General features: G+C 47.0%; 1 protein-coding gene across 1 annotated transcript in view; it reads left to right on the forward strand.

The window, feature by feature from the left end:
- Positions 1-7,815, forward strand: part of mindy2 (MINDY lysine 48 deubiquitinase 2) — a 33,201-nt gene extending 25,386 nt beyond the window's left edge. The window contains exons 7-9 of the mRNA XM_062523953.1: positions 1,588-1,761; positions 5,301-5,468; positions 7,246-7,815. Of these exons, the coding sequence (XP_062379937.1) occupies positions 1,588-1,761; positions 5,301-5,468; positions 7,246-7,494 (591 nt within the window). The 3' untranslated portion in view covers positions 7,495-7,815. The remainder of the gene's footprint in view (positions 1-1,587; positions 1,762-5,300; positions 5,469-7,245) is intronic.
- The last annotated feature ends 4,703 nt before the right edge of the window (positions 7,816-12,518 follow it).

Consider the following 12,518-nt stretch of genomic DNA (forward strand, 5'->3'; position numbering starts at 1 on the left):
TAATACTTTCTCATTCATTGTTGATGTAGAGGCTCAGGCAGCTCTGTGACCTGATGAACGTAGCGCTAAAAAGCACAAGCGAGTGCACAAGTTGCAGCCGTGAGGGAGCTGCCACGAGAAGTGATTGGTCGTATAAAATGAAAGTTGCTGATGTCTGGGTTACACAAACAACAACACATCTGTTAGGTTTTCTTATTGACCTATAGGCCTAAATAAAACATAATGTTGACATTATGTAGGCCTAGCTTAGGCTAGTCTTATTAGCGTTGCAACAAGTGTTATGGAAAGATCTGACTACATTAAAGCGCTATGAGTAGCCTATAGGCTTGTTTACCAAAAAAGTGCGGAGAGCTGGGGCTTTACTTATACTGTTCGGTAAAGTTGCACGCATAGTCTACAATGGAAATCGTTCATGGAGACAGACAGACGCGTTGTGCACGGAGAGGGGGGGCTGTGGCTGTGTATGTGAGCAAGAGACGAAGGGGGAGTAGGGGAATGAAATGCAGCTTTACGAATACGATGCGTGTTTTAAATTGCGTTAAAACATTAATGAATAACAGAACGCATATGTGGCGGCTGTGTTGAATCTGTGGTGCACTGCCACCAATTAGTCTATGTGTGGGGAAACACTGTACAGGCAGCGCATGTCATTGCAACATTGCTCTGGAAATGCCACCGGAATTAATGGAAACGTCAACTTTACTGTAGCCTACTCGTGGCCAGAAAATAAATAGTGTCATAATCGATTATGGCACGTTGCCGCATCGATGCTGAATCGTGCATGCCCCGCATTGCGATGCATCGCTGAATCGATTATTGTTGACACCCCTAGTATTCATAATGTGTGTGTGTGTGTGTGTGTGTGTGTGTAGGGGCAGCTGTATTTGCTGGTGACTGACCAGGGCTTCCTAACGGAAGAGAAGGTTGTCTGGGAGAGTCTTCATAATGTGTGTGTGTGTGTGTGTGTGTGTAGGGGCAGCTGTATTTGCTGATGACTGACCAGGGCTTCCTAACGGAAGAGAAGGTTGTCTGGGAGAGTCTTCATAATGTGTGTGTGTGTGTGTGTGTGTGTAGGGGCAGCTGTATTTGCTGGTGACTGACCAGGGCTTCCTAACGGAAGAGAAGGTTGTCTGGGAGAGTCTTCATAATGTGTGTGTGTGTGTGTGTGTGTGTAGGGGCAGCTGTATTTGCTGGTGACTGACCAGGGCTTCCTAACGGAAGAGAAGGTTGTCTGGGAGAGTCTTCATAATGTGTGTGTGTGTGTGTGTGTGTGTGTAGGAGCAGCTGTATTTGCTGGTGACTGACCAGGGCTTCCTAACGGAAGAGAAGGTTGTCTGGGAGAGTCTTCATAATGTGTGTGTGTGTGTGTGTGTGTGTAGGGGCAGCTGTATTTGCTGGTGACTGACCAGGGCTTCCTAACGGAAGAGAAGGTTGTCTGGGAGAGTCTTCATAATGTGTGTGTGTGTGTGTGTGTGTGTGTGTAGGGGCAGCTGTATTTGCTGGTGACTGACCAGGGCTTCCTAACGGAAGAGAAGGTTGTCTGGGAGAGTCTTCATAATGTGTGTGTGTGTGTGTGTGTGTGTGTAGGGGCAGCTGTATTTGCTGGTGACTGACCAGGGCTTCCTAACGGAAGAGAAGGTTGTCTGGGAGAGTCTTCATAATGTGGACGGAGATGGGAATTTCTGCGACTCGGCGTTCCGCCTCCGACCGCCCTCGGACCCCGAGACCGTCTACCATGGCCAGCAGGACCAGATTGACCAGGTGAGACACACACACACACACACACACACACACACACACACACACACACACATGCTACCAAATGGACACGCACACACCTGTTAGTGTTTCCACATTCTAGCCTCTTCTAAAAGTATACCATGGCCAGCAGGACCAGATTGACCAGGTGAGACACACACACACACACACACACACACACACACACACACACACACACATGCTACCAAATGGACACGCACACACCTGTTAGTGTTTCCACATTCTAGCCTCTTCTAAAACCATGTGACAGATTTAAGGACAGATTGCATTGAAATTATTACAACACACATTGGATACAAGATCAACAGATTACAAAGATGACTGACGGGCCATAATTATGTAGTCATCCTGGCCCTTCTTAAAGGGGACATGTGTAGAGTTCTGGCCTGTCTTAAAGGGGATGTGTGTAGAGTCCTGGACTGTCTTAAAGGGGATATGTGTAGAGTTCGGTAGGATCTGCGTTGTCTTGAACACACCATTATGCTCCAGAGTGGCACTGCTCTTCCATTCCCTTGTGTTGTGTTTGAATGGTGCCGTGCTTAACTTGGAGGTGTAAAGTGGTTTGCAGTGTTCCCAAATGACCCCATATAGAAGAATATTATAACCCCCCCAACCAGAGCCCTAGCGTCCCCTCAGAAAAGTGCAGCGCTTGGAACAGCGCTGTTTGCAGCATGTTTTAAGTGGGGTTCAGACCAAGGATTCACCACGAGATGAGCTGCGGTGTTCTAAAACCTTGCAACTGCGACAAAACAAGTTGAATGCTTTGCGACGACTTGCAACGACGTGCAACATGTAATTCACACCGCTGCAACTCGGTTTCGTCTCATTGTGGATCTTTTGGTGGGAATTGGGCCTTTGCGTGCACCAACAATGACCCATATAACCAAAGGCAAAGTACATAGTCCACAGTCCTCATGTAAACACACAACCAGACACTAACAAGATCCCAAACAAGTAGCTCACTTCCAGTGACTGTGGCTGAAAGAGACTCGCTCAGCCTGCGCTGGAAATGACAGGGGCCATGCTGCATGACCAGACTGTTAAAGCTCCAGAGCTGTGGAAGGGTTTTGTCAGCGTTCTATTACAAAAGAGGCAGTCCTGCACTGGGTGGCTTGCATGCTAACTTTGGTGGCTATCTAGACTACACTGAGCTTTTTTTTAAACATGTGAAACATTGTGTTTCATCACATTCTGTTTCTATTTCTTTTGAACGTTTTAAACCAAAAAAACCTACATATGCCCCTTTCATATGTTTTCATTTCCTGTTTAAGAAGAATGAACAAGCCTTCATTAACACTAAGAATGACAGCAGCTATTAGATAGTGAGAAACTACTACAGTAAATGGCACGCATAAGGCACACCATGTCCTGTGAGGAAATGCTATCTGCGCGCACACACACACACACACACACACACACACACACACACACACACACACACACACACACACAGGAGTACACCTACACATCCGGAGCAGTGGGCACCTTAATCTGGCGCCCGGGGAGCTGTAGGGGGTCAGATGCCATGCTCGAGGGCACCTCATCCATGCTTAATCACCCCTCACCCACATTTCTCCTACGACTCAGGGGTTGAACCCCTCGGTCACAAGTCCGATTCCCTAACCAGTAGTCCATGGATGCCCCAGTATATGATGAATGTATGAATAATGAATGTTGAAAGCCTCACTAGCACCATAGTCACACACACACACACACACACACTTATATAGAGGGAGAGAGAGAGCCCATGTCCACATCCCACATGACCTCCTGCATGCCTGAATGCCTTTTCACAGTAACCATGTGTGGGTTCATTCAAGTGTGTGTGTGTGTGTGTCCGTCCACTTCTAGATGCACATGCGGCCCTGTTCAATCAGTTACATCATCAACTGGGAGTGCTATACATATCACACACACACACACACACACACACACACACACACACACCATTAGAGGGTGATGGTGTGTGTGTGTATGTGTGTGTGTGTGTGTGTGTACGTCCACTTCTAGATGCACATGCGGCACTGTTCAATCAGTTACATCATCAAACAAAGGCCAGAGTGCTATACATATCTCATACACACACACACACACACTCACACTCACACACATTAGAGTGACATTAGAGGCCAGGGTGATGGTGGCAGGGGTGTGTGTGTGTGCGTGTGTGCGTGTGTGTGTGTGTGTGTGTGTGTGCCCTGCCATTAGTTCACGCTTGACATACATTTCTCTTGGGTAAAGGATTGCTTCTCTCTCTTGCTCTTTTCTCTCTCTCACTCACTCACATTTGATTATTTTATTTGGAATGACCAATACTGATTAAAACAACACAGCATCCAAATAATGACAAAGAGCCTGTTATGTCTCACTAGACAATACAAACATTATGCTGATAGTCACAACCACATGAATGAATAGATAAATAAATAGGCTATGTATGTTACGGATAGAGGTGGCATCGCCTTCTCCAAACATGCAGACTACCTATGATTGCTGATTCAGAACAGTATTTGGCTAATCGCTTAGAGGTCTTCTTACTCAGTCCAGCAATTTGCAAGCCTCTAAGGCAGAGTCTGTGCACATGTCCTAGACTACCATAAATTAGGATATTCAGTTTGGTACTGTAACCACATGCAGCATGTCTGATTGCACACTCCATCTCTATTTTCTCTCTGCTTTTCTCCCTTTCTCTCCTCTGCCTATCCTCCTGTTTCTGTTTCCCTCCCTCCCTCTCTCCCTTTATCGTTCTCCTCTCTCCCTCCCTCCTCCTCTCCCGCTCTCTTTCTCCCTCTCCCTTTCTCCTCCTCTGCCTCTCTCCTCCATCTCTCTCCTTTTCTCCTCCTCATCCTCTACTCCTCTCCCTCCTCTCTGTCTCTCTTTCTCTCTCCCCCTCCTCTCCCTCCTCCTCTCCCTCCTCTCCCTCCTCTCTCTCCCTCTCTCCCTCTCTCCTCCATCTCTGTCCTTTTCTCCTCCTCATCCTCTACTCCTCTCCCTCCTCTCTGTCTCTCATTCTCTCTCCCCCCTCCTCTCCCTCTCTCTCTCTCTCTCCTTTTCTCCTCCTCATCCTCTACTCCTCTCCCTCCTCTCTGTCTCTCTCCCTCTCTCTGTCTCTCATTCTCTCTCCCCCCTCCTCTCCCTCTCTCTCTCTCTCCTTTTCTCCTCCTCATCCTCTACTCCTCTCCCTCCTCTGTCTCTCTCCCTCTCTCTGTCTCTCTCTCCCTTTCTCGTCCTCTCCCTCTCTCCTCCATCTCTCTCCTTTTCTCCTCCTCATCCTCTACTCCTCTCCCTCCTCTCTGTCTCTCTCCCTCTCTCTGTCTCTCTCTCCCTTTCTCGTCCTCTCCCTCTCTCCTCCATCTCTCTCCTTTTCTCCTCCTCATCCTCTACTCCTCTCCCTCCTCTCTGTCTCTCTCCCTCTCTCTCCCTCTCTCCCTTTCTCTCCCTTTCTCGTCCTCTCCCTCTCTCCTCCATCTCTCTCCTTTTCTCCTCCTCATCCTCTACTCCTCCCCCCCCCCCCCCTGCAGGACTACCTGATGGCGTTGTCTCTGCAGCAGGAGCAGCAGGGGGAGCAGCTGCAGTGGGATCAGTTCCCAGAGGGCCTGAGTGACCTGGAGCTGGCCAAGAAGCTGCAGGAGGAGGAGGACCGCCGCGCATCACAGTACTACCAGGAGCAGGAGCAGGAGCAGGCACAGGTGTGCACACACACACACACACACACACACACACAAGCATCACAGTACTACCAGGAGCAGGAGCAGGCACAGGTGTGCACACACACACACACACACACACACACACACAAGCATCACAGTACTACCAGGAGCAGGAGCAGGCACAGGTGTGTACACACACACACACACACACACACACACACACGTGCACACACACACACACACACACACACACACACACACACACAAGCTTCAGAGTACTACCAGGAGCAGGAGCAGGCACAGGTGTGTACACACACACACACACACACACGTGCACGCACACACACACACACACACACACACACACACACACACACACACACACACAAGCTTCAGAGTACTACCAGGAGCAGGAGCAGGCACAGGTGCATACACACACACACACACACACACACACACACACACACACACGACACAAGCAAGGTCAAGGTCAAGGTAACTTTATTGTCCCCAAGGGGCAATTTTTGTGCAGCCAGCAGACAGGTTTACATAAGGACAGACACACAACAATATGGCAAAACACATAAAATACCCATAGAAACTAAAAACACAATAAAAAACAATAAAATAAAATAGATAAAATCAGAAAATAAATAAGTTAATGCACTTAAAACAATTCTGGCAAATTGTTTAAAATGGAAATGGCAGTCGGGATAAAAGAATTCCTGAGTCTATTTGACCTGCATCTGGGCATGGAGTACCTGCGTCCTGAGGGAAGTAGCTTGAACTGGCAAGACAAGGGGTGGCTAGGGTCAGCTGCAATGGATTTGGCCTTTTTTGCTACTCTGACTGAGTAGATATGGGTGAGAGTGGGAAAGTTTATGCCAGCAATCTTGCTACAAGTCTTGACGGTATTTTGTAATCGGTTTTTGTTTTTTGTGGATAGGGAACCAAACCAGCAGATAAAACAGAAGGTTAAAACAGACTCAATAAAACAGGAATAAAACATTCTCATAAAAGTGTGATCAATGTTAAAATTCCTCAGTTTTCGATAAAAGTACAAGCGCTGATGGGCCTTGGCACAAACAGCATCGGTCTGTGAATTAAAACATAGCTTATTGTCAATTATTGTGCCAAGGTACTTGTACTCTTCTACTGAAAGCATCACACACACACACACACACACACACACACACACACACACACACACACAAGCATCACAGTACTACCAGGAGCAGGAGCAGACACAGGTGTGTGTGTACACACACACACACACACACACACACACACACACACACATACACACACACACACACATAAAGTCCAGAATTTTAGAATTGGCCTCCATTGAATTTTTCTAATTTGAATTGAACTGGCTCTGTCCCACAGGAAGTTGAATTGGAATTGGAATGAGAATGATAGGATAGTGGAATCAAATTCATGCTAATGCAAAGAAATTCTAGCCTGGCTCTGCCCTCCTTCGTACTACTTACATTTGTACTACGTGCATTATGAATGTACCAGCGTTTGGTAGGACCAGGCTAAAGAAATTCCGCACAACAGAAAGAATGTGCTTTTAACATTCATTGCTGGCGGAAAACATTTTCTGGAACTACTACACATAGTTCAAGCTAACATTATTCATAGCATATGTAATAGAAATTTAAAATTCATATTCACACACACACACACCCTGTCTCACACACACCCTGTCTCACACACACCCTGTCTCACACACACCCTGCTTCACACACACCCTGTCTCACACACACCCTGTCTCACACACACCCTGTCTCTCCCTCTGTGTCCACAACAGCAGCAGGCGCAGGCGGAGCAGCAGGCAGCAGGGGGCGACATTGCGCAGCGCGGGGCCCCAGCAGTAGCCCCAGCAGCAGCAGCAGCAGCAGCAGGGTCGGGGCCCCCGGGGGCCGCTGGAGATGGAGCCGCAGCAGGGGCCTCGGGGGCCCGCCGGAGCCCAGGGAAGCAGCCCTCGGCTGGGGACCGCAAGGCCCGCAAGGAGCCCAAGGACAAGGACAAGGACAAGGACAAGTGTGTGCTGCTGTAGCACCGGCCTATGTTGCGGGCTTGTGTGTGTGTGTGTGTGAGTGTGTGTGTGCGCGTGCGCGTGCGCGTGCGCGTGTGTGTGTGTGTGTGTTTGTGTATATATATATACATGTGTATGGAGAGAGACATGACACAGGGGTTTGTGTATGGCCCCACCCTCCATAGACACACACACACACACATATGCACACACACACTTGATGGAGTCAAAGTCGTCCCTTCCCAAGCCACCGGTGCCTCGCGGCCTTCCCCTGAACAGGAAGTGTCGCCATGACAACTACCACTGCATCTTTCCCACAGGAGGCCAAACGTTCCTCTGCTGCCTGCCTGACTGGGGATGGGGGGGGGGGGGGGGGGCAGTTTGGTAAGATGGGGGGGGATTTTTTTTAGAAAAAAGAAACAAGAGAAGTTGGAGGACAAGACTGGAACCACAGAAAAAAAAATATTCGCCACACCTCCGTTCACATTTGTATCTTTGCTGCAGGCTTTTTTTTTTGTTTGACATTTTATTTGGTTTTCAGTTGTTATTGCCGTTTATAAGCTATTTTGTATCCGCACTTGTATATGTCCACAGTTGCAGGTATACAGCACACGTATGTAGACGACGTATGTGTGTGTACGGTTCCGTTCAGATCCCTCAGAAAGGAAACACACACATCTCCCCTTCTCAGTTCCCCTGCTGCGTTGGACACGAATGGAAGGAGTACATTTTCCACAAACACACACACACACACATACACACACACACACACACACACACACACACACACACACACACACATACAAAAGAGTGTCACACATGATGGGGGCCCTGACCTGACTGGGAGACATGGCTGCTCTTAGGGGATACTGTCTCCTTTCTTATTGGTGTGTGTGTGTGTGTGTGTGTGTGTGCATTGTTACTTTATGTTATGTTTACAAAAGGGATTTTTTGCTGCCAATCATTAATTTAAATTGAGGGTTCCCAATGGCCTAACCTATGTTCTCCCAAACACACACACACACACACACACACACACACACACTCATATGCACATAATGTTCCATACCAGGATACAGCAAGTCAGAATTTAGTTTTGTGTGTGTGTGAGAGAGTTTAAGTGTGTGTGTTTTTATGTGTGTGTGTGTGTGTGTGTGTGTTCCTCTTAATGCTAACCAGTTAACCTTCTCATGTCATTTGAAGAGATTTGTTGCCAAAAACGCCTTTTTTTTTTTTTTTTACTCAATGTTACATTTTAAGTGTCATGAAGTCATGCGTTGCTGTTTTTTTTTGTGTTCCCTTTTGTAACCCTGAAGTGTTGACCACAGGTTGTAGTGTTATGGTCGGAGGTGCCCTGCTCTGCCCCTGGTGGTGTGTCTCTTAGACAGGAGGCCCTGATTGGGCCTCTAACGAAGGTCTCGCTGGTAGATCGCTGAGCTCTCTACTGGCTGGGGAGTTTGCAGAGATTGGGGAGTTATGTTTTGTTTTTTTGTTTGTTTGTTTGTTTGTTTGTTTGTTTGTTTTGTTTTTTTTCTGTGCTGTTTATGGAGTTTATTCTTGACGTATGAGTATGTGCAGGCGGCGCACAGTTCATCTAGCTCTTATTAGCTTGCGCACACACACTAAGTACACACTTCATGTGGGTAGCATCCTCCTGCTGTTCTAGTATTCATCCGTTCCTTAGCAACCATATTGTTTTTGATCTATACATTCCAGCTGATTGCCTTGAGACAGGAGTCAAGTTTTGCAACACATACACACACGCGCACACACACACACACACACCCTTGCGGTCCTGCTGTGTTGTATGTCATGTGTCTAGCCTCCAGTACACACACAGAGCTTCCTCCAGGACCAGGGCTGGCCACTAGGGGCAGTGGAGCAGGTTGTCATTCGCACCAATCAGTGGTGTGATTTTTACAGTGCAGTCCATAACTTTATGAAGGAGACTTTTGTTTTGAACACTCTCTCTCTCTGTTACCATGGGCATTGCACTTAAGTTGCAAATGTTGCAAAGATGCCCACTCATTCAATTAACTAATCACTATGATTGATTAGCTGTGTCATTTGTCCCTGCTCCGCTGCACTAAAACACACTGTAGTGTCGCCCCCTGGCTGTGGTGATGGGGAAGTGCTGCTCATGTGGTGGATGGTGTGGGCTAGTCCTGCTTTAGCGCCCCCTGGTGGCGGCCTCTCAGACTCTTCTTTCTGACTCTTCAATAACTCTGTAAATAACACTTAACGCCTTACAGTTGTAGTTTAGTTTTCTACAAGCAGAACTGTTCATGTGTGTCTGTATTCCCTCTTAACAGATATGCTGTTGAGGGTGCGTTTGCGCTTGTGTGTGCGTACAAGTGTGTGTGTGTGTGTGTGTGTGTGTGTTTGTGCGTTTGTGAGTGGTAGCTGGCGTGTCAGATTGGGTGAGGGTGGTAGGAAAGTTAATGGGCTGAACAACTGTGTTAACTTGCATTTGTTTGTGGCACACCCTTGCACCTACAGTTCCTACTAGCCCTCTACAGGTCTACATCTGGGCTGCCCCTGTGTCTCCCAGTGAGTTTTTTTTCGTTTTGTTTTTTGTTTTTCTTTTTCATTTGTGTTGTTGGTTGTCCACATGCCTTGAAAGAGCCAAGTCAGAGATTTGCCAAGTTTAAAAACAAAAGAAGGAAAAAAAAAAAACTCAGGCAATGCATTCTGGGAATTCATGGCACAGTTGTCATGACGCTTTGGTTGTCCACGCTGCTCAAACACTCAAGACAAGGTCCAAGTCTACTGCTCTGTGACCGGTGGAGACGGTACTGATGGCAGTAATAGTCACTCAGTAAAGAGTCGGCTGTACTGTAAGTGATGCACTAGGTACAGTTCAACAGGAGGCTCTAGGCCTGAGGTCTGGCACAGGGCCAGTGGCTTTGGATAGATCTGGGCCGGGTCGGAACCTGATTTACAGCCAACTGTGAAGCGGTGTTGTGCGTGCGTGCGTGTGCGCATAGAAGCCAGGTGTGCACAGTGCCCTCTCAGAAGTGTAATATCTTTTACAGATATAGAGGTTTCCCAAAAGTCTTTGAATATGCTTAATTTAAGACCATTTTGTCTTTTCCCCTCTACTTGTGTAGACCCTTCACCCAAAATGTTGGCTAGCACGACAGCCCTGTGTCTGTTGGCTTGTTCATCACATTTGCTCCAGACGGGGCCCCTTGTGTTCGGGTTCAGGTGAGGCTTTGGGATTCATCGGCGTGGTGGACAAACGGAATTAATCCAAAGACTGCATCAGGGTCTGCTGCGATCACGGAAGATCACCAGACCCAACCTGTGTTGAGCACTTTGCACCGTTCAAACTAAACATTCTAACACTACCTTTTTTTTTAATTCTTTCACATCCTCATGTTCAGAAGCTTGCTGGTTTAGTCAGCCAACCCACCTAATTTGTTTTGTTCTTATTCACCAAGTCCCTGTTGTGCTTCAGTTTCTTTGTTGTTTTGAAATATTTGTTACAAAGCATATTTTTGTGAAATTGGTAAATATAAGTCAGCCATGTTCACACACTTGTGTCTGTTAGTTAGTGGGGTGGTGTGTGCTGTGCAACCTGAGTGGGGACATCCTACAGTGACAAGTCCTGCGTGATGACACTACTGAAGACCTGGCCAATGCTTACCTCATTTTCTACTCCAACGCCAGAGAGGCTTCTGGCAAAGGTTGCCAGGCAATGGCAGTTAGCTTCGGAGATGGTGTCATCGTTTGAGAGCACTACGAAGGTTGTCCGAAGGTCACCTGGAAAGCTACTTCACGACCTGTTGACCCATGTTTTTATGCTACACCAATTGAAAAGGTCCTCATTTCCTCCTTACTACTTTGAAATGGTGTGGTTTCAGAGAATCCAGAGCATTTCAAGCGCAAAATTAAAATGTGAATTTTGGAAGGAATGAAAGGATTGCGATGCGGGTCATGTTGCCATGATTTCACATACACACCCTCCCTTCCAAGGGTGAGTGGTAAGAGTGGTCTTATCATGTATCCATGTAGACAGACCAACAAAATATGAAATTGCGATGACTATCAGCAAAATGAGGAACATTTCAATCAAATTTTTAAAGAACCTTACACAATGAGCACACACAGACTCAGTCGACAGAGGTCGTAATTTTTTTTGAGCAAATTCTTCCTTCTGTGTTTTTGGATGCAATCTGTGGAACAGAGTACACAGAGATTCCCCCACCCCCACCGGTCTGTTATTTTGCAATGCATGTTCAGTGCTTTTATGCAACACTACGGGACAAGGCCACGTCTAGCTCTCCCCACACCAACCCCCATCTCTCTCCCAGTCACTTATAGGCCTGCATTTAAACCTTTTATCTACAAGCTACACATTTTACATGGGTCATTTGGAGGTAGAGTTAGTGTGTGAGTGAGTGTGCGTGCGTGTGTGTGTGTGTATGACCAGTGGCTGGCTCAGTAGGCTGCGGTTCTCCTGAATAGAACATGCCTTAGACGAGGAACGTTGTGTCTGATTTAACGTGGTCAGTGGATGCTGCTGCTCTGTAGTCTTTACACCCATTAAAACTTACAGCACTTCTATTGTAACACTGTGTGCAGGCTGTCTTTCTCTGTCTGTGTGTGTGTGTGTGTGTGTGTGTGTGTGTGTGTGTGTGTGTGTGTGTGTGTGTGTGTGTGTGTGTGTGTGTGTGTGTGGTTTTCGTACCTTTCGCCATTTCTTTTTGTCTAAAGCCTACCTTACACTGACATACTTAGACATGATTTTGGAAAGATTCTTGAAAGATTGTAGTCTTTTTGACTAATGCCCCTCATTCAAGCTTACTCAAAAGACTACAATCTTTCAAGAATCTTTCCCAAATCTTGTCTGTCTTCCCAAGGCTGTCAGTGTAAGGTAGGCTTAAAGGACATTGTTGCTGGTAATACACTGCTCAAAAATGAAGGGAACACATCTTGTTCATAAGAGTATAGCATCAAGTCAGTCACACTTGTGGGATATTAATCTGCCAGTTATGCAACAGAGGTAGTTGTGAATTAGGTTCACCTGCTTTGATGTCATC

Source organism: Sardina pilchardus, chromosome 21 (genome assembly GCF_963854185.1).
Source record: "Sardina pilchardus chromosome 21, fSarPil1.1, whole genome shotgun sequence".
Classification (NCBI taxonomy): domain Eukaryota; kingdom Metazoa; phylum Chordata; class Actinopteri; order Clupeiformes; family Clupeidae; genus Sardina; species Sardina pilchardus.